The 20,988-nt window shown below is 61.3% G+C and overlaps 2 protein-coding genes across 2 annotated transcripts; one reads left to right on the forward strand and one right to left on the reverse strand.

Moving 5' to 3' along the window:
* Positions 1–625: 625 nt before the first annotated feature.
* On the forward strand, positions 626–5,874 carry GNB2 (G protein subunit beta 2). The gene is made up of 10 exons (XM_025864482.2): positions 626–786; positions 3,089–3,234; positions 3,461–3,499; positions 3,617–3,723; positions 4,064–4,127; positions 4,212–4,374; positions 4,469–4,535; positions 4,811–5,012; positions 5,101–5,317; positions 5,396–5,874. The coding sequence occupies exons 2-10, from the start codon at positions 3,178–3,180 to the stop codon at positions 5,500–5,502; spliced, it is 1,023 nt and encodes a 340-aa protein (XP_025720267.1). The 5' UTR covers positions 626–786; positions 3,089–3,177; the 3' UTR covers positions 5,503–5,874.
* Positions 5,875–6,205: 331 nt separating this feature from the next.
* GIGYF1 (GRB10 interacting GYF protein 1) lies at positions 6,206–20,988 on the reverse strand. Its single transcript, XM_025864481.2, has 29 exons — positions 20,939–20,988; positions 17,747–17,875; positions 16,625–16,849; positions 15,760–15,912; positions 15,622–15,680; positions 15,408–15,519; positions 15,184–15,313; positions 14,959–15,073; positions 14,683–14,775; positions 14,474–14,582; positions 14,051–14,091; positions 13,662–13,832; positions 13,190–13,443; positions 12,948–13,056; positions 12,329–12,466; positions 12,057–12,154; positions 11,708–11,879; positions 11,420–11,586; positions 11,209–11,309; positions 10,997–11,113; positions 10,811–10,911; positions 10,570–10,652; positions 10,309–10,449; positions 9,985–10,221; positions 9,436–9,623; positions 9,169–9,329; positions 8,907–9,070; positions 8,695–8,824; positions 6,206–8,600 (listed from the first exon to the last, which is right to left on the reverse strand). The coding sequence occupies exons 6-29, from the start codon at positions 15,440–15,442 to the stop codon at positions 8,548–8,550; spliced, it is 3,108 nt and encodes a 1,035-aa protein (XP_025720266.1). The 5' UTR covers positions 15,443–15,519; positions 15,622–15,680; positions 15,760–15,912; positions 16,625–16,849; positions 17,747–17,875; positions 20,939–20,988; the 3' UTR covers positions 6,206–8,547.

Consider the following 20,988-nt stretch of genomic DNA (forward strand, 5'->3'; position numbering starts at 1 on the left):
TCGTGAGGATTAAGTACGGAACTCAATAAATACGAGTTGTTGTTACAGTGTCACGCACTCCGGTAGACTTCTACAAAAGCCCAGTGGGCAACGCTGGGGCACTTTCCGGGCACGACTCTTCTCACCATTCCCAGGTTCAGGGGCCCCGCACCATTCCGCGAGGACTTTCACAAGAGCAGCTCTCTCCCTCTGCCGCGTCAGGGCCGCCGGCCCCGTCCCGCGCGGGTCGGGATCTCTCCAGCTGGGTCCCAGCCCGTGGAGGGGCGTGGCCTCACCGGGTGCAGGGGCGTGCTGAACCGAGAACTGGGGCGTCAAGCTCCCCTGCCCAGTCTGGAGCCGCCCAATCCGGGAGAGTAGGTCACGTGACCAGCGAGCGGTTTCCCCCTCCCCTCCCCTATGCCGGTACCACCTCTGTCAGTCCCAGGGGGGAGGTCTTGCTCGTTTTCGGGAAGCAAAGCACTTATTTTGGTCCTTTTTGCGTCGAAATCGTGTGGTGTGCTATCTTTGTTGTGACGGAGTTAATCCTTGCCCCTTAAGGGGTCTTCTGTCTTCCGGCGTCCCCCCACTAAGGAGTTGGTCTCGCCCAGCCGGGCCCTGGGCGCGGCGGCGACGGCCGCGTCACTGGCGGGCGGGATCCCTCCGCTCTGGGGAGAGCAGCGCTGGACGGTTGAGTTGGGGTGACTGAGGAAATCCATCCGCGTCGCCGCCGCTGCCGCCTCCGCCGCGGAGGAAGACAGGACCTCTCGCGCTCCTCTAGCGACCCTTCGCAGAATCCCACCGCCACAGGTACCTCCGCTGACAAAAGAAGTCCTCCTCTCCCCCAGCCCCAAATTCCCGTGGGGGAAGCTCTCTTCCTTCTGTCTCCCTGGTCTGGCCTCTTGGGAGCGGACGTAGCACCCCAGACCTCCCCTCCCTTCCTCTGGCTCCGTCGCTCCCAAACCCGGAAGGGGAACTGGGGGGACCCTCGTCCCCAGTAATGCACGCCCTCCCTGCACCGTCAGGGGCATTTTGCCTCACCCCAGACCCCATCCCAGCCTTTCCTGCCTCTTGCTCCCTGAGAAGTTGGGGGGCCAAATTCCGGGCTTCCTCTAGGCCCCGTCCCGCCCCCTTTCCCCATCACCACCCTCCCGTTTGCCCCTGGGTAGCACCCCTCGTGTCCTCCCATTTTTGCACCCATGCCGGCATTCGCCTTGCAAAACTCCAGAATCCTCAGGCAGGCAAGGCCGCGAGGCCACCCTTCCCTTCGCCCCCACCCTCCCCTCGATTTGGGTTCTGTCCGTGTTTTCTGGCCCCCTTACTCTAGACCGGGGACCTCGGCACCCTATTCCCTCTACTAGCCCTAACCCCAAGCCCAGCTCCCGGGACGCCTTCATCCCACGCCTAGCTTTCTTTTGGGCAAAATGGAGGTCGTGGGGGCCGGAGGGCCGGGCCCACTGCGCTTCGCAGCGCGGCACCGGCCCGCGCCTTCCAGCTGCCAGACCCGGGACCCTCCCATGTCCCCTCCCCTTCGCCCCGCCAGACCTGCGGAGGCGGTGGCACCCCCATTTTTCCTTAGGGCCCCGGCTGCTGTATGCCCAGAATCCGGGGGTCGCCCAGGGGGCCCTGGAGGGTGATGGGGACTGAGGGCTGGAAGCGTCGCCCCTGCCCCCAGCGGCTTCCTCCCGGCCTGCTTCCTTCTGCCCCTGGCCTCTGGCGTTGCCTCTCGGCCTGGACTGCTGGCAACTGGAAGGAAGGGGCTTTGTCCGGAGCTGGGGACGTGGAGTGGGAGACTCTGCTTGCGCCCCCCCCGGCTCCCCGCTTTTTTGGAGGGGCATCCCCCGGCGCTAGCGTAGAAAGCTGAACTGGCAGAGGGGAAATGTCAGTGGGGAAGAGGAACGCCCAGAGCCTGGGGGAAGTGGGAGCTGGGTGGGGGAACGTCTGGGTCGGCAGAGTGCAGTGAGCATGGCCGGAGCACACAGGTGTCCGGGGGGGGGGGCAGGACTCCGGGCCCTGGAGCAGAGCCAGCCAGGCCCCTGGGGCCCCGGCGCGCGGAGCTCGGAGGCTGGGCTCCTGGGGTGCCGAGGGCGTAGGGCCGGGCCGCTTGGGCGACGCCAGCCCGCCCGCCGGCCCGCGTCTGGGAGAGAGCAGCTCCGCGCCTCGGGGCCGGGGACCTGTCCTCGGAACACTAATTACCCGAGAGCAGCTCCCACGGGCTTTCTGCGGGCGCGCCGGGGCGGGCGGCCTCGGCGCTGGAGGGAGCAGAGGCTTGGGGCTGCCTTCCCCGCCACCCTCCCTCCCCTCCGCCCGCGGGGGGCGGCTAATGGGGCGCAGCCGGCCCCGGGATTATCCGGGGTGATCCGTCCCGAACCTATTAGTGCCAATCGGCTTTCCCAAATCCTGTAAACAGCCACCCTGGCCGGTTCTGGGTCGGGGCGGGAGGCTGGGTCGGGCGGGGGCGATGGGGCCGGGGGTGGGGTCACCCACCCTACAGGTCTCTGCCGTGGATGCGGTTGCCTTGGCAACAGGGCTAGGGTGGGGGCACTTCACCAATGAGGTGCTCTTAGTCCGGGTGACGGTTGCCTAGGCAACCCCACGAACAGCCTAGCTTCCCCCTCTGGTCTCTCCCCCACCCCAGTCGAAGCTGGGGGTGTGTGTGGAGGGTGTGCGGCGTGTGGGGGTGAATTTAAAGAGGCACCGCCCCTTTTAAAATTAGGTGCTAGGAGGGCGGTGCCTGTGCGGGCCCGGGCGGACGCCAGGTCTGTTTTCGAAGGGACTCTCCCCGCCCCCTCCCCCCGTCCCCCCCTTCAGTTCCTGCCGCGGGTGTCCCGCCCGGGCTGCTGTCCGAGGGAGGGGTTTCCCCTGCGCTTCCTCTTGCACTTCCCGCTCCGTTTCCGGGGGGCGGGAGGAAGATTGGGGAAGTCAGCTCTAACTGGGCAACCTCCCTCCTGTGCCAGAGACCCGGATTCTGCTTGGGGGACCGCGGCCACCGCTGCTGTCCCCTCCCCCTCCTCCGACCGGCGCTTACCCCTTCCGGGCCGCGCTTCAACCCCGCCTTTTCCCCCTTCTTCCCCGGCGGCCTTGGGCCTGACGTCAGCCCTGCATCCCCCAGGCCTCGGGCCAGCGGCGAGGAGCTGTCTCCCCCAGCCCCCGTCCCGCGGCCCCCAGCCGCCCCCAACCCCGCCCCACGGGCCCGGCGCCATGAGTGAGCTGGAGCAACTGAGACAGGAGGCTGAGCAGCTCCGGAACCAGATCCGGGTGAGAGGGCCTGGCCGCTGGGCTGGGGAGGCCGAGCGGGCAGGGCCAGGTGGCCTGCATGTACTGGCTTGGTGGGGGGTGGATTTGTGTGTGTGTGGCTACCCTAGTGTCTCACTGTCTCCTCCTCTCCACTCCTCTGTCACCTCTTGCCCTGCCTGCTCCTCCTCCTCCTCCTCCAACCCCTCTCCTCCTGCCTCTTTCTGATGGGCTCTGCCATCTCTTCTAGGATGCCCGAAAAGCATGTGGGGATTCAACACTGACCCAGGTGAGATGAATCCAGGGCTGAACCTGGGGTTTAGGGAAGGAGCAAGGGTTTGAGGCATAGTGCTTGGTGGGCCATGCCGCCCGAGCCTCCCTGAGCCCATTCTGCCTCTCCCTCCAGATCACAGCTGGGCTGGACCCAGTGGGGAGAATCCAGATGAGGACACGGAGGACCCTCCGTGGGCACCTGGCAAAAATCTATGCCATGCACTGGGGGACAGACTCAAGGTGGGTGTGTGGGTGTGTGGGTGTGTGGCTGGGGCCGTGTGCTGAGCTTTTGTGTCTGCCCTGGGCTAAGTTTATAGCAGGCAGAGGGGGGCAGGGGTTGCAGCCTCCCCGATCTGGGATGAACAGGATGCCTATGTTGCTGAACGTGTGCTTGGGAAGACAGGGAGCCCCAGGCGGTGGGAAACAGGACCATACCGGTTCCGGCAGGAACTCCACGGCTGCTCCTGGGAGTGGTCTCGGAGGGCCTCCCACCGGCCGAGAGAGGAGGAAAGGTGTCCTGTCTCCAGAGAGAGCCTCATACCCTGACCCCTCTGCCTCTCCCATGCCACTTTTTTAATAGGCTGCTGGTCAGCGCCTCCCAGGATGGGAAGCTCATCATTTGGGACAGCTATACCACCAACAAGGTAGAGGTGGTGCCTGAGGCTGGGTGGGGTGGGGCCGCGGGCCCTGGCTGGCTCCGACCCTGGGCACTGCCCCCTTCTCTCCAGGTCCATGCCATCCCTCTGCGCTCCTCCTGGGTCATGACCTGTGCCTATGCGCCCTCAGGGAACTTTGTGGCCTGTGGAGGGCTGGACAACATCTGCTCCATCTACAGCCTCAAGACCCGCGAGGGCAATGTCCGGGTCAGCCGGGAGCTGCCCGGCCACACCGGTGAGAGGGACCTGGCAGTGCTCGGGCGCTGTTGCGGGGGGAGGGGCTGTGCTGCCCGCCCGTAGAGACTCGGCTGACCAGCCTCTTTCCCCAGGTTACCTGTCGTGCTGCCGCTTCCTGGATGACAACCAAATTATCACCAGCTCCGGGGACACCACCTGGTGAGGCCCTGCCAGGGCTAGGTAGTTGGGGCTCACCTATACTTAACTGCCTGGGGTGCCCCTGCCTTGGTGCTTTGCATGTAGTACGTGCCCTGAGCGAGCAGGGGCCTTCTGAACACTTCACTTCCCTTTCCTGTGACCCAGTGGCTCCGTGTGCTCTTTCCTTGGAGGTTCTGTCAGGGCTGGGCTCACATGGGGGGGAGAGGATGGCGGAGGGCAGGGAGTTCGTCCTGTACCCCTCTGTGATCCCTTCCTTCTTTCTGTTGTCTCTCCAGTGCCCTGTGGGACATTGAGACAGGCCAGCAGACGGTGGGTTTTGCTGGGCACAGTGGCGATGTGATGTCCCTGTCACTGGCCCCTGATGGCCGCACCTTTGTGTCTGGTGCCTGTGACGCCTCCATCAAGCTGTGGGACGTGCGGGATTCCATGTGCCGACAGACCTTCATTGGCCACGAGTCAGACATCAATGCCGTGGCGGTAGGTTCTGGGTCGAGCGGGGCTGGCCTGTCTGCCAGGCTCCCAGCTCTGTTGTGCCCTCATCTGGCTCGGGGCCTGTGTTCTGCAGTTCTTCCCCAACGGCTACGCCTTCACCACTGGCTCGGACGACGCCACGTGCCGCCTCTTCGACCTGCGGGCTGACCAGGAGCTGCTCATGTACTCCCACGACAACATCATCTGCGGCATCACCTCCGTGGCCTTCTCCCGCAGCGGCCGGCTGCTGCTCGCCGGCTATGACGACTTCAACTGCAATATCTGGGACGCCATGAAGGGCGACCGCGCAGGTGCGTGCTGGGCGCTGGGAGGAGGACGGGGGGGGGGGGCGGGCAGGGAGCCGGGGTTCTGATGGTCCTTCCTCACAGGTGTCCTCGCTGGCCATGACAACCGTGTGAGCTGCCTCGGGGTCACTGATGATGGCATGGCTGTGGCCACAGGCTCCTGGGACTCCTTCCTCAAGATCTGGAACTAACAGCTACCACCCCGCTGGGCCCAGGCCAAGAGGGGCCCTGCCCATGCCCACACTACAGGCCGGGAGCTTTGGGGCTGGGTGCACACCAAGCCTCCCTCCCCGGGCCACGGGGCCTTGGGTCCCTGCTCCCCTACCCAGGTTTGGTTCCTCCCGGGGGCCCCCACTGTGGAGATAAAGATGGGGATAGAATGGGGGAAGAGGAGGGGCAGAAAGCCCTCATCCTTTTGCTGCCCTGGGGTTGGGGCCTTGTCCCTCTGGAGGGCCAGAGGCAGGAGGTAGAAACTCCAGGGGCTGGCTTTTTTAAAACTGGTTTTATTTTAATTTTTATTATATTTTCAGTTTTTCCATAAAGGAACCAATTCCAACTCTGTACCTGGTCTCTACCCTTGTGTCTTTCTCACTCCAGGTAGATCTCTGTTCCCAGGGTAGACCAGTGTGTGTGTCAGGTGGGAGGTGGGGGGTGGATATAGCCCCTTATAAATAGGGACCAGAGAGAAATTCTCACAGCTTCTCAGCTCAAGTCAGGCAGGAGGATCTTCTGCCCAGCAGGGCCATGGATGCTCCCCCCCACACACAGCCCTCTGACTGGGCTGGCTGGCTGACCACAGTTGCCCCTGGCCACAGCTCTTTCAGTTCCTTGCGCTTAGCCTTGTCCCTGTTCCCCAAAGACCCTTTCTTCCAAGAAAAGACACAGAAGCAGAAGGGGAGAACACACGCCAAGTTTTATTGGGGGAAGGAATATTTACATGGGCAGGTAGAAGAGAAGGGAGTCACACAGGGTGGGGGTAGGGGAGATTGTGGGCCCAAGGCAGACAAGGGGATACAGAAGAACCCCTGCACCCACCCCAACCCAAGGAGGGTGGGAGAGCAGCTGGGGCCCAGGAAGACAGGTGGGAAAGGACGGCAATGGGGGTGGAGTCCCTGGGCTGGGGGGCTCAGGGGCTTGTAAACATTGACCACTCTCAGAAGGGGATGGGGGTGGGAGAGGGCTCCCCCTACACTTCCTCACAGGGTTAAGGCCTCTCCAGGCTCAAGGGCCCCCTAAGTTCAAAGTCTCTTTAGCTGGGGGTGAAGGGGAAGGAAGAGACAGGGAAGAGTGTCACCCCCCTCCCCTGCATTGGCTGCGGCAGGGGTGGGGGCAGTTACATTCAGTCACAACAGTACTCCCCCCCGACACCTCTAATGCCGCCAAATACTGGCGTGAGGAAGGGGGGGAGCTGGGGGGCCAGCAGCAGCAAGACATTTCCCCCTGGCCCATCACCCCCTTATTGCTTTAGAGAGAATAAAGTCTTTTCACGGATGCTAACACTGTTGAAACCAGGGAGAAGCAGGTGGAGGGTAGCCCTCCACCCCCAAGGCCAGCTTTATCCCCCAACACTGACCCAGTTGCCACTTTGGTGCAAAACAAAAACAAAAACAAAAACAAAAAAAAATGTGGTCTCTCTGGGGCTGCATGGGAACTCCCCATTTCCCCAGGGCAGGAAGGATAAATACATTCATGGAGGGGAGGCAGTGGCAGAGTCCTGCCCTAATACTGCGCTCTGAGCAATGAGGTCGATGGGAGAAGTTCGAGAAACCCAAAAGATACAACAAACGGTTTAAAACAAAAACAAACAAAAAAAAAAACCACAAATGGAGACAAACCCAGGCAGGTGATTGGGAATAAGTTGGTGAGCAACAGAAGGGCAGCCTACCCCTGACCCAGGAGAGACGACACTTCTATTCTTGACCCTCGCACCTTACCCAACATTAAAAACGGCATCAGGGAGCAGAAAAGGGAGAGGCCACTTGCTCCTCCCCATTTGGTCAATGGAGGGGTCAGAGCAGAGCTGGGTGGTCCACGTCCCACACAGCTGGCTGCAAGCAGGGAACTCCCTTCTAACAGCCCCCACACCGCATCCTGAAGCCCCACGCTGCCCCCACGCCCTTGGCCTCCTAGGCCCTCCTCTTGCCCCTTTCACAGGAGAAAATAGTCATTAAGTGGTGCCTCTCTCTCCAGCTCCTGGAGGAACTGCTCCGCTCCCACCTCGCACAGGGTTGAGGCAGAAGGCGCAGCAGGGGCTTGTGGCCCAAAGAATACATTCATGTGGCAAGGCAGGGAGCTGAGGCTTTCAGCTTCACACCCAGGCCGTCCCCTGCAAATGGCAGCAGTGGGGGAAACCCTCACCGGGGCCAGAGTGGAAGTTCTTCCACCTTGACAGCCAGATGAGGCTGGCACTGGCTGGCCCTTCCCCCTCTACCTCGTCAGCCAGCGCAGGACGGCAGCCTGGAGAGCTGAGGCGGCCCGGCCCATTTGTGCAACTTTCCCCCAAAGCAGCAAAGCCAAGGGGCTACTTTGGCCCCTACACCGGACACCTCCGCCACAGTCACAGCAACAAAGGGAGCCGTTCACAGCGGGTCCGGCTGGCGGGGCTGAGGGGGCCTCGCTGTGCAAACTGCTGGCACCCCAGCTTCCAGTTACCCCAATGGCCCACCTTACGGGGCAGGGAGGGTAAGTGCAGCCTTGGGGGCCAGGCAGAACAGGTCCGTGGGGCCTGTGTCCCCACTGCCCCAAAAAAAACAGTGTGTTTTTTTTCTTTCAATCTCCTAACCTTTTTTTTTTTCATTTCTTTTTTCTTAAAAAAAAAAAAAACACAACAAAAAACCAAAACCAAAAGTCCCAAAAAACCTCTGTGGACCTTCCATTGTCACCCTCACTGTCCCTAGAGGGGGAAGGGGTGCTTAGAGTCTAGTTTTTAACAATGTTTTTTTTTTTTTTTTTGTCTCTCCTAACACTTTCTTCAGGGTTGTTTAAATGTTTTAAAGAAAAAACAAAAACAAAACAAAAACAAAAACCCAAAAAACAAAAACCCTTCCCCCCCAATCTGTAAAGTGCCTCGTGGTGGGTGAGTTAAGGTGCATCGTGTGGTTTGTAACAAGTGCTGGGGACCCTGCCCCTGCTTCCTCCTATGCTCCCTGTGGGGAGCCTGCAGGCTGGGGACCCAAGGGTCCAAGCCGCTGCTGCCGCCCCTGGCCTACAGCCCAGGGGCTGGTGGGACGGGCTGGTCAGTAGTCATCCACGCTCTCGATCTCACCAGAAGGTCCGTGCAGGGAGTACCCTGAAGCCGGGAAGAAGCTGGGTTTGAGCTCTCCCCAGGCTCCTGGCCCCTGCTGAGTAAAAAGCCTCCTTCATGGCCACACCCCCAAACTCACCCAAGATGCTAGGATCTGAGTGCAGCATGAGCGCCCGCCTCTTGGCTTTGCTGCCCTCCCCAGGGCCGAGTTTGGTGCTGTGGTTGGTCTGAAAGGCTGTCTGTAGGGAGCCACTGCTCAGCCATGCCTCCTGTGAGGCTCAGACAGGGAAGCTGGGTCAGCACGGTGAGGGGCAGCCTCACCCCACCTACCAAGGGCCCTTGAAGCCTCACCTGCTGCTGCTGCCGCTGCTGGCTGGCTTTCTGTTTGGCCCTCCGCTCCAGGAACTGTTTGGCAAATTCTTTGGCTTCCAGCGTGTCTCCCAAGCAGGAACGGATATAATCGTGGACGTCGTAGGGGGATTCCACCTCCTTGAGGATCGCTACAGCCATGGGTACTAAAAGGCAGGAGGGGAGGGGCAGTCAGGGCCCACCTGATTGATGCAGGTGCGGAAGCCCCGGCCCCGCCCGGCCTCCCCGAGTCTGTCGCCTGTACCATCCAGGCTGCCCGTGGTGCTCAGCGTGTGCAGCATCTGCTCACACCACTGGGTGAAGCCGTCCTGGGGCCTGGGGATGCCCTGCAGCAGCTTCAACAGCTTCTCTTCCTCCTCGGTCTTTTTGCGCACAGGCCGACCGGACAGGTGGCTGTACGAGTCACTGAGTGGGCCGGGGACGAATCAGAGGCCAGAGATCAGCGGAGGCCTGCCACATCCTTCCAAGCCCTGCCCGAGACCGGACGGAGCCTGCAGGCCCCGGCACCCACCTGAGAGAGGGGCTGCTCCGGCTGTTCTTCAAGCCCAGGCCGCGGGCCAGGCTCCCGCCGCTCTTGAGGGTGTCCTCCCAGAGCCCCGGGCCGCCGCTGCCGCCCCCACTCTTGTCGGGCCCGCCCCACAGTGGCCCGGCCTCAGATACCCACTGGTTCAGGGGGGCCGAGCCCAGGCCCCCAAGCTGCTACAGATGGCAAAAATCAGAGTGGCCCCAATACGGACACACACACACACACACACACACACACACACACACACACACACTCTCTCTCTCTCTCTCTCTCTCTCTCTCTCTCTCTCACTCACTCACTCACTCTAGAACAACTAGGTGGGGAGGCTCACGGAGATAGCCGAGTGGGACGAGGTGAGGGCCGCCCAGAAGACGCTTCACAGTCAGATACAGACCAGCGCTCAGGCTGGAAAGTCGGGGCTCAGCGACTCCCCCCACCCCACGGGTCACCCTGGGAGCTGACCGGAAGGGGTTCCCGAGGGCTCAAAAACTGGCGGTCGGCGGGGTCGGGGAATGTCAGGGCCAGCCTGCTCACCACGCGGTGGTTGGGGGCCTGGGCCCGCGATGGCTCCCGGGGCGGGGGCTGCTTGTGCAGCTGCCGCTCGCCCTCCAACTGCAGCTCGAGCAGCGTCTTCATGGAGAGCCCCTGCTTGGCCAGGCCGGCCCACAGCGGGGGCGGGGAGCTGGGCGCCGGGGGTGCGGGGGGCGCCGGGACAGCGGCCACCGCCTGCTGCTGCTGCAGCAGCTTCAGCAGGAGTTCCTGCTGCCGCACCTGGGCCGGGGCAGCAGCGTGGTGAGGGCCAGCGGCCTGGGCCCCGGGGGCGTGGGCGAGCGGGGCTGGGGGCAGCCGGGCACACACCTGCTTGCGCCGGAACAGCTCCTCCTCCTCCTGCCGCCGCTTCTGCTCCTCCTGCTGCTGCTGCCGCCGCTTCTCCTCCCGCCGCTTGCGCTCCTCCTCCTCCCGCTTCGCCCTGAGCTCCGCTTCTCTGCGCTCTTGGAACTGGCATGTCCAACGAGCTCAGGTGGCAGACCTGGGCGCCCCCCCCCCACACCCCCGGCCTTCTCTGCCTTGGCCCGGCCCTCGCTGCCCGAGGACCCCAGTCCCAGGAAGCCTACTCACTTTGTGCTGCAGCTGGAGTTGTTCTAGAATTGGACCCTGAGTCGAAGAGTTAATTGGTATGTCCCAAAGACTGGCCTCACCGCCTGCAGAAGCAAGGGCAGCAGCAGCAGACGACTCAGGCTGGGCTGGAGCGCCCAGAGGGCGGGAGCAGACACAAAGCCCCCCCCCCCCCCTCACCCCGGGGGATTGGGGGGGGGGGGCGGCTCAGAACATGGGGGCAGGGAACAGGCGGGCCACACACCTGACTGTGATGAGGCTGAGGTATGTATGTCCCAGAGGGGGCCCGAATCCGGCACTGACAAGGACCGGTTCATGGTTGGGAGCAGGTTCTGGTCCCCGCCTCTGAGGAGCAGAGCAGGGTTTCTCAGAACTCCGAGTTCCTCTTGGGTCTGCCCCCCTCGCCCCCAAAAGACACCAGCCCCTGAACCTGGGCGGTTTGAGAGCTTGGAGCTGCTGCAGGAAGGCGGTGAGCTGCTGCTGCTGCGGCGGGCTCAGGTCCCCCAGAGCCGCCTTCTCCCGGAGCGCGCACTGTGGGAGCTGCCGGCTGCGGGCCCAGACATGGGCGTCAGGAGGGCGGGGGCCCCCAGCTCCGAGCCCGCAGCCCGCCTGGCCGCCAAGACATTCTAGGCGCCCCCGTACCTGCCAACCAGCTGCAGAAACTGCTGGTGCTGCAGCTGCTGGTACAGGGCGGCCGCGGCAAGCTCCTGCTGCTTCTTCAGCCGCTCCTGGTCCATGTTGCCCTGTGCGAGGCCCATGGCGCGCCTGTGGCTCTGCCCTTCCGCCCTGTGCCCCCAGCGCAGCTCCCGCTTCCCCTCCCCACCCCACTCCTCGCCAAGGCGGCCGGGCTCACCAGCAGTGGGGGTGGCGAGGGTCCCGGGGCAAAGGGCACACGACCCCACATCTTGATCACCTCACCCAGTGGCTGGAAGCCCTCATCACAGCCCCGCTTCACCAGTAGCGCCATGGAGAAATAGCCCGCCTGGAACCACTCTGCCATTTCCTGTGTTGTGAAGGGGCCTGGACCAAGGGAAGGGGGACCTCGGTCAGAAAGCCGAGCCGGTGAAGCCCTGAACAAGAACGGTGTTGTCCCCCTGCCCCCAGCAGCCCCGCTGGCACGGTCCCCACTGCCCACAGGCACCTTGGATCTCCCCCTGGGGATCCTTGTAGAACCACTTCCGGGCCGCACCATGGCTCAGGGGGAGGGCAGTGGCAGCTGCTGAGTGGCGCAGGCCCTGGGCCTGCATGGCGGCCGTGAACTGCTCCTCCTCCAGGGAGCTGTCCTGCAGGGAGGCCACCAGCTTCTCCGCCTCCTGGGAGACCAGGGAGAGAGGAAGCCTCAACAGCCCAATCATGACATCAGGACGGGGCTGGGGCTAAGATCGGGGTGCAGTCAAGAGGTCGGGTCACAATGCAGAGGGACAGAGGGAGCAATGGCTCTCCGTCCCCCGTAGGGCAGGATCCCCAGAGCCTTCTGAGGTTCCTCACACCTGCTGCAGGTGCTTCAGGCCTTCATCATCCTCCAGATCTCCAGGCGGGCCAGAGGGTGAGCCTACCACAGGACTCAGCGGCAGTCCCCTCATATCATCTAGAAGCAAAGAAAGCAAGTGAAATGGTGCTCCAGAGAAGAGAATGAGACGCTTCCCTAACCACCGTCGTTCCAGAAAAGTGGACTCTAGTTCTACCTCTTTCCCCCACCCAAGATGCCTTAGGTACCTCCATCCCACCCCAAGGAAGAGGAGCGTCTCCCCCCCTCCACTACCTTCAGCTGCCGGCAGGTCCTTGTCTGCAGCGTCGTCACCTTCCCCATTAGCTCCCCAGAGGGGGCCCAAGGTGGGCAGTGGGGATGGGGAACTGGACTTCTCCTCCTGAGGAGGTAGTGGAGTCAGTTCCTTCCCTCCTGAAAGACACGGGTAATTACCAGAATTCAAAACAAAGAGCTAAAAGGCCTTAAAAATGACTTGACACGGGTCTCCCATTTGTGGCCAGAACCTAGGTCTCTGGGCCTTGAATCCACCCATCTAACTGCTCAACTCTGCTAACACCCAGCAAATCAGCACCACAAACCCCACCTTGCAACACTGGACACGTTGTGCACGTGTCCGCGTCACTGCCCAAGACCGTACACATACCACCACGGACTTAACACTGCGTTCTTCAGATTCTTTCAAGGATTTGCACAGATCATCTTGATTGTGCCTGAATTTGAACTGACACTCTGCCTTTCAGACACGGCCCTGCTCCGTTCCTCCCCCACCCGGCAACACCTGCTCTTCGCCCAAGCTGCCTTCTCCTAAAGGTGGGTGGCACAGCCTGGTGAGGGCCCCTCTGCCCACCTGGCCTGGGCTCAAGGCACTGCCCCCCGCCCCCCGCAGGCTCACCTGCCTCAGGCCCCCCCTCGTCTAGCCCTTCAGGAGGCTCTTCCTCCTCTTCCTCCAGGCCCTGGAAGTCGAGCTCCTGCTCCTCAGGAATGGGCTCCTTGGGGCCCTTCTGCACAGGGTTAGGGGACACGGTGGGGAGCGAGAGGCAGAGGATGAACAGGTGGGAGCGAGAGGCCACCACCAGGGTAGGTCCCACCCTCCTCCCCCTCCAGCGGAGACCTTCCCTGTGTTTCCTCCGATACCTTGAGAGGCAGGAAAGCCCCAGAGGCATCGAAGGTGCCCATCTCTTCATCCTCGTCATCCAGGCACCACTCCGGGAGACCATCTTTGTCTTCCTCAAAGCCGTCAGGCCCTCGGCACCTCCGGAGGTGAGAGCTGCCTCCCCCACCCCGCCCTTCCTCTTCACCACACCCTCCTCGATCCCCTCGCAAATCAAATTCGAACTTGCGACGCCGGTCCCCGTGTTCCCGCCAGCCAGCAGAGCGGGGGCCGCCATCTGGGCGGGAAAAGTCAAGAGAAGGAAGGTCGGTATTCCGGTCAAGCCAGCCTTCGCCTTTCTGCTGCCCACCGGGACCTCCCCCTCCACCCCGGGACCAACCGGCACTGCCAGGCCTGCCCTCCCACCCCTGTCCACTCCAGGAAGCTTTCTGGTCCCTCCACCGCCGCGGGAGCCCACCCTCTGACCCCACGACCCCCATCCGGCCCCAACCTCACCAGGGCTGGCTGAGCGCCAGCGGTCGCCATCTCGCCGGGGTCCTGCCCCAAGTCTCCAACTGCCCTCCTCCTCTTCCTCTTGCTCCTCCCGAAGAGAACGCCAGTTCTCGCTATCTGAGCGGGCATGTTCCTTCCTCGGGCCAGCCCCTCCCTCCTCAAACCCGGATCGTGCTTGGGGGTGGGGAAGACACAGTCAGCGGAACAGCAGCCACGGTCCCTGGAAGACTCTTACTACAGACCTTGCAGTAAAAAGGAGTCCAGCTCCAGGCCCTCCTGTCCCCCCCCACCTCCCTCAGGAAAACACTCCCCTAATGGCACCGCCCATTTCACCCCCCCCCACCCCCACCCCCCAGTGACCTCCGGGACATGGCCATCGCCACTCTCCATACCTCCATCCCTCCTGGCCGACTTCTCAAACCTTCTCTCGCCTCTGCAGAAGGAAAAGGCGTTGGGTCAAAGGAGGATGGATCCCACCCCGCCCTCCAATTTGCGGAACGCCCGCAGCGCCCGTCCGCTCCGTCCTGAGAGCGGTGGGAAGGGGGAAGGCACAGGGGCGGGGTACTAGGGAGATGTCAGCCTTGGAAGGGAGCCCAGAGGGGCACGCAGAGAAGGTCGCAGGCTAAACGAGGCCTAGGAGAATCAGAAGGAAAAGGAAGAGAGCTACAGGAAGTCAGTCAGAGGCAAAGAGGACACTCTGTGGCCAGGGCTGATTTGGTGGGTCTCCTGTTGCCCTCTGCGGACAAAGACCCGAGCCGCCGTCCAGGGACGGCGCCGCAGGGCTTCTCTCCGCTCTGCCACTATGCTGCCAGCACCTGTCATCCCAACTCTGGCTACGCTGGATCTCCCGGGGGTTTCGACCAAATGCCCCATCGCCTTCTTCAATGCTTCTTTGGTAAAAGCAACTGTCACCACGGCCTCGGCCTGGATAAAGGAGGAGATACACGTGGGAAACCTGCCTGACCATCTCTCTGCACCCTCAAAACCACAGCCCGCCCCCAGAACACACCGTCACCCCCTCTACCTCGGCTCCGAGTGCTGCCCCTGCCACGGGAGGTGCCACCTAGGGGGGGGCCAGCCCCTTTCCCCATCAGCCTCAGCACAGCCACACTGTTCACTGACAGGGGGGAATTTCCTCGGGGAGGGAGCCAAGGGTGGCAGGGGGGCCCCCGGCCCCCCCCCCCCCCCCCCCCCGCCCCGCCCTGCCGCCGATCCCTGCCCAGAACCACAACCTCCACCACCTATCTTCCCAGCTTCAGGCCGTCTCTGCGAGGGGAAGACCCAGCGCCCTGCCCTGCACCGCCCCAGCCCAGCCCCACCTGCTCCTCCTCAGTCAGAGGCTCCAGCGCCAGAGGCTGCAGCGGCTCCTCCTGCAGCACCGCAGCAAACTCCTTGTCCTGCAGCTCATCCGGCACCTGTCAGTCGGGGCAGGAGAGCCGGGATCCCACCTGCTCCTGGACTCTCTCCACTGGCTGAGACCAAGCAGGCAACGGGGCCACACACCCCACACCCGCCTGCCCCCCACCTTGTTCTCCTTGACGTAGAGAGCCAGCATTTCTTCTCGCCCATAGCGATAGTCAGCCAGCTTGTACTTGGGCATGGCAGGGGACGGGGGTGGGGAGGCCACGCTGCCGCCACTGGAAAGGGCCCTCAGCCTAGGCAAGGGACACAGGGAAGGAAAGGGACAGGAGTCGGAGCAACCCCATTCTTCCTGGCTTCTCCAGGCCATCCAGAGCATGTCTAACTCACCACTCAGGCCCAAAATTGAGGGTCTCCGCTGCCATGATGGAGCTGGGCGTGTCCTCGAGGTCAGAGGGGCTGAAGGGAAGAGGGGGGGACCTGGCGTTCACTCTCCAAACACCTGTGGAGGCACCGGGACACTAGGCCTCGGAGACAGCACACCCGGAGAACCACAAGGCAGTAGGGTATAGATTCCCACCTACTGAACTCTGAAAGGGCTCACCTAAGCCAGCCACGTGCCGCCCAGCATGAGTGAGGCGAACTGTCACGATGAGGGAAGACCTGGGGGAAGGGAGGAAACAGGGCAGCTAGAGCCCCTTCCAGCTTCAGCAGGGGTTGCCTCCCTCCACCCCAGACTCACTTGGCAGCCTTGCCCCCAAGAAGCAAGTAGGGCCGGGACTGGACTCTCTTCAGGCAGGGGCCTATGCTGGAATGAACCGAGGTCCCCAAGCTACAGGACGATGATCTGACTGCAGTGGCGCCCGAGGAGGGAGCTTCACATCCGAGAAAGATCCTTACCGAGAGGTGAGGAAACAAAGCTGGGGTTAAACCAGTGGGCCAGATGGGCCTCCCCACTTCTGGGCCTCCTCTGTCCTGCACAATGGGGAGATCTACAGATGCTGGACGCTTCCAGTTATCCAGGGCAGAGAACCACACCCTCTGCTCCTCCTCATCTCTGTCCCCCACGTTAGGCCTCGAGAGTAGTTAATTCCCTCAGCAGAGCTGAGTGAGGCCCTGGTCTCAGCACCCTCGCAGTGGGGTGTGGCACTCGGTAAAGGGCTGGCTGAGGTATGTGGGAACGCTCAACACAAAGATAAAACACAAGCAAACAAACAAACAAAAAACCCATCACAGCCACAGATATTCTAAAGACAAAAAAACATCCGTTTTGAAAAAAAAAAATTACACACGAAGTCTGGGAGCAAACTTATTTCCCTTCTGGAAAAAACTCAAGGCTGCCTGTTTGGTGGCTAGAATCTAGGGATTCAACTGGGGGGAGGGGGCCAGAAAAAGGGGAGTGGTGGTGGGGAGGCCCTGAGGGCCAAAGGCAGGGCACACGGAAGGCTGCGGGCAGTTAAGTCTGGCCAGTGCCCTCCTTGGGCTGGTCTACCCACCAGGAATCAACACCCAGACCCTTTCCATGGATCAGGAAGAGCCCAGCGTAACTACTAAGAACCAAGAAGAGAACGTTATTATGCTACAGACTAGTACGGCGCTCCCCTCACCATAAAGCAGAAATGAGGCTGATAGAAGCAGTGGCAGTGGCAATGACCTATCCCTCTAAGGAACAGCAGAGGAGGCTCTCAGGAGGCGGCTCATCCCTGGCGGTTCCGAGCGAGGACAGGTGGGCAAGGTCTCGGGGAGCTGCACGGGGGCTTCCCTCACTGGCTGGAGGGGAGGCTGGACCCGAGTACCTCCACAGTTTCCATCAAGTCCAAGACTCCACAACTCTGGCAAGAGAGGAGGAAGGGTTTCCAGCAGAGGGGCCAAGGGAGAGCAGCTCTCACGTACAGCTGCACATGGGGAGGTGAAGCAAAATGCTCCGACAGAGGCGGGACCCAGTCCCAGAACCCCAGCATCCTAGCAGGGAATGCAGCTTTGGAGAGCATCTCGAGCGGGGTGGGCCTCCCCCGACATGGGCATCTCTTCTACAACAGCCCTCGCTGGCCGCTGCTGGTGATGCAGCATGCCACGGCACACACAACCGTGAGAAGACACATCTGTTGAAAAGCTCTCCCTTTCACCAGATTCGAGCAGGCCTCGCAGGACCGATGCTACCATCCCTACTTAATCTGACCAGTGAATCAGCCTTGAAGACATTACACCAAATGGAAACCACCCAGTCACAAAAGAACAAATACCCTAGGATTCCTCTTATGCGAGATTCCTAAAGAATCAAATTTAGAAACACGGGGAGTAGAACAACGGGCCAGGGTTGGGGGGTGGGGAGAGCGGGGAGCTGTTCAATGGCACTGAGTTTCAGCCTGAATGAGGCAAGTGGGGCAGCTGTGGAGATGGATGGTGGTGACGGTGGCACAACACGAACATACTTAACCTCACAGAGCTGGACACTCAAAAACTCGGCTGAAAACTCAGTTAAATGGTACATTTTAACCACCGTTAAAAAAAAAGGTTTAGGAAACAAAAAGACATTTGCGAATAGCTACTGCATACCTGAGTCTTCCTCACTCCAAGGAAAACACCCCACATTCCTTCAAACAAACCTCAGGAAAGACTGTTCTGAGCTTCCTGCAGCTCGTTCCAGAAGGGCCCCATCTTCAGGGGGAAGGTGGGGAACAGAAGAGCCCTCTGGGTGCGGAAGGCTTCGGGGACAGGGGACAACTCACTCTCCCTCCCTTCCCGGGAGTGGCAAAGGCGGCTCTCCTCGACGCTTCCGCTTCTGGCCTTCACCTTCCCGCCCTGCTTGTCAGAAGCAAACTGAGGAGGGGTGGCTCCCGGTGTGAGCAGCAGGGCAACTGCAGAAGTGAGGAAAAGGCAGTCAGGGCAGAGGAAGGAGAAGAGCGGCTAGAGAAAGAAGTCGCGTCTCCAGGCAAGCCCAGCCACAGGACGACACGGTCCCAGCAGCTGGTGGCCGCCGGCCTGTGAGGCAGCACACGAGCCGCCCCATGGTGCCCACCCCTCCAAACCCGCGGCATTGGCACCACGTTTCCTCCCAAGCCAGTGGTTCTCAACTGGGGAGGGGCGCTGTGCTCCCTAAGGGACATGTGGCAGTATCTGCAGATGGCTTTGGTGGGCATGACTGGAAGGCGCTACTAGCCTCTAACAGGTGGAGGGCAAGGATGCGGCTCCCCACCCTACAATACACAGGGCAGCCCCCCCACAACAAGGAATTAGCTGGCCCAACGTATCAACACTGCCACGGCTGAGGACCCTTCCTCCGTATCACGAGCGCAGGTAAAGCCTACTTGGTGTTTATGGGGAAGAACGGAGACAAGAGAAACCAATTTATTCCAGTTCAGTCTCCCCTCTAAAGAGCAAACAAGGAAATCGTTTCCTAATTATACTATCCCATGAGAGAAATCTGAAATCCTGCCAGGAGAGAAATCCTCAAGAAGAGGTTTAAAACATTCTGCTAAGTTTCTCTATCACAAACTCTCAAAGCCAGCTGTTTGGGTCCCTTTCCAGCGAAGGAAAGAGCAGGGACAGGCAGCACACAGGACTGGGCACAGCACCCTTTCCTGGCTTGTTAATCTAAGGCTCTCCTCACAGGCTCATTCCAGCTTACCTGCCACCCCATGGTCCTACCTTCAGCATCTGCCTGCCTCATCTCCCAACGCACTCCCTCTGTGCCTGCCTGCCCAGTCTTCTTTCTCAGGCCTCAGCATACTCTCCCTCCCTCGGTGTTGGAATTATTGCTATTAAAAGGCCGCCCCCTGCTGGAGTTGAGAAGAGAGGACACACACTGGTCCAGGGTGCTCACAATAGGCTTGCAGAACAGGAGGGAAGCCTGTTCTCTGGGGTTCAAAACTCTCACAAGAAAAAGATCCAAAGAAGAGGCAGTCCTAGTACACACTAAGTTAACATTATTTCCTCATTCCATCACCCCTAAAATTAGCCCCATTCCAGAGCAATGTGCCTTGGCACGGAAAGGTACCACTATTAACAAAGTGGAGTCCCAAATTCCCCAACATCTGAGCAACCAGCAACCGCCCAGTCCCAAGCCTGTTGGGAGGTGACTCCGCCCTTTCTCAGGATGGAAAGATTCTCCATGCATGGCAGAATAACTCTGAGGCTTAGGAAGGGTGCGAGCCCGTGCTCCCCCCGCCCGGTCAGTTAGCGCAGCTCTCCACTCTCTGAGCCGTCATGACAAATAACGCCCCTTGGCACGTCTACTGGTTACGTTTTCAAAGCGCTTTCACACTTTACCTCATTTGATCCCTTCTGCCCACTTGCCCAGTCTTGGGACCCAGCCAGGGAAAACAAGGAAAGGAAGATGCAGCTGCCCCCACAGGGTACCCCATGTTCCTAGACACTCCGTTCGAGACTAAAGAAGGGATGCACAAGCAGCAGGAACCTCCCTAAGTACTTTGTGAGTTTTAAGCCATTTTAAATTTCTCCTTAGATTTTTTTAAATTCCTCACATGGCAACCTCTTCTCCCTTTCTCTGTTCTGAAGTGTTTCTATCCCTAACTCCAACCACAGACAAGGGCAAACTGGGGTCCTTGGATACATCAAATCACAACAAAACTCATTTGTCCACTGGCTAAAAAAGCCAGGCCAGAGGTCTAGGAACACAACTCACTTGACTGTAATCACCATATGGGACCCTTAAGGCCCTTGGTCCCCAAGCCGGGGCAGCAACGCCAAGTCCAGATCTGTTTCAGCCCTTTGCAATTACACAGCAGACCTCTGGAGCTGGCTGAGGGATTGGTGGCCTGGGACTGCACAGGGAAAAGTACAGATGAAGGATCCTGAGGGCAAACTCCCACATCATGAATGGCAAAGGGGACCAGCCTGTTGGTATCCATGGGCTTCAGATGCAGAGTCCAGGGATGGGGGGCCAAGGTGCAACTGGCATGTCAGCTCGGAGAAACAGTGGAGATGTGGTGTGCAGGCTAAGTTTTGGATAAGCAGCAATAAGAAGCAAGACGTGAGTGAGACTGGGGTGGGTGGACGAAAGAACAGGCCAACAATTGACTTAGCATCTCCCAGGGCTGGAGCCCTATGAAAGACCAGAGCGGGACGCTTGCTGGGAATTGTGGTAATGACTGGATAAGAAATGCAAAATGAGGATCTCTTTCAAGTTAACTTGGGGTGGGGGGAGGCAAAGTGTGAGGGGCCGAGGCCAGGGAGCTACTGCATCAGAGGCGCGGGGCTTTGGGAAGAGACTGGCCTGGAGACACGAAAGACTTAAGGTGTTGAAACGGCCCGGCAACAAGGAGGAAGAAGACCCCAATGACCAAGCACTAATGTCGTTGAAAGGAAATTTAGGTGAAGACCCAGCGGAGGTGCTTCACGTAAGAAGAAAGGCTTCCACGTTGGCCAAAGTCATGGAACGCCTGGACTCTAAGACATGCAGGGCCCAGCTGATTCCGATAAGAGCCCGGAGGCACACTGGGGAAGTCTCCGGGGAGCGCCGGGCATTAGGGTCGGGGGGCCCCCGGGCGGGCCCGACGGAGGATGCGCGCGGACGGGAGGGGGCCGGGCAGGGCTGCCGAGGGGCCGGAGGACGACCGTTAGGAGCGCGGGGGTGGGAAGGAGGCGGGCCGCCCGGGAGGACGGCGTGCCCTTCAGGGAGGGGGCGCCAGGTGCGCGGGGCGAGGGGCGAGGGCGGTCGCCCACCGGGAGGGGCCCGGCCTCCCTCGGGGCCGCGCCTGGGAGGGGCCGGCGGGAGGGCGGACGCACCGGGCGGCGGCAGCGGCGGCGGCGGCCTGGACAGAGACGCGGGAGGGTCCGTGCCGGCGGCCCGCGCTCTCGCTCTGACTCTCGCAGGCTCGGCGCGGCCGCCTCGGCGTCGGGGGCGGGCCTGCCCCGGGCCCCGCGGCGGGCCGGGGTCCGCGGGGCCGCCGAGCGCTTACCGCGGCGGGCGGGAGGCGCGAGGCTCCGGTCCCGGGGCGTTGGCGGCGCG

This window comes from Callorhinus ursinus, unplaced genomic scaffold, assembly GCF_003265705.2.
Source record: "Callorhinus ursinus isolate GAN/ISIS: 27379988/994484 unplaced genomic scaffold, GSC_fseal_2.0 scaffold55, whole genome shotgun sequence".
Lineage (NCBI taxonomy): Eukaryota > Metazoa > Chordata > Mammalia > Carnivora > Otariidae > Callorhinus > Callorhinus ursinus.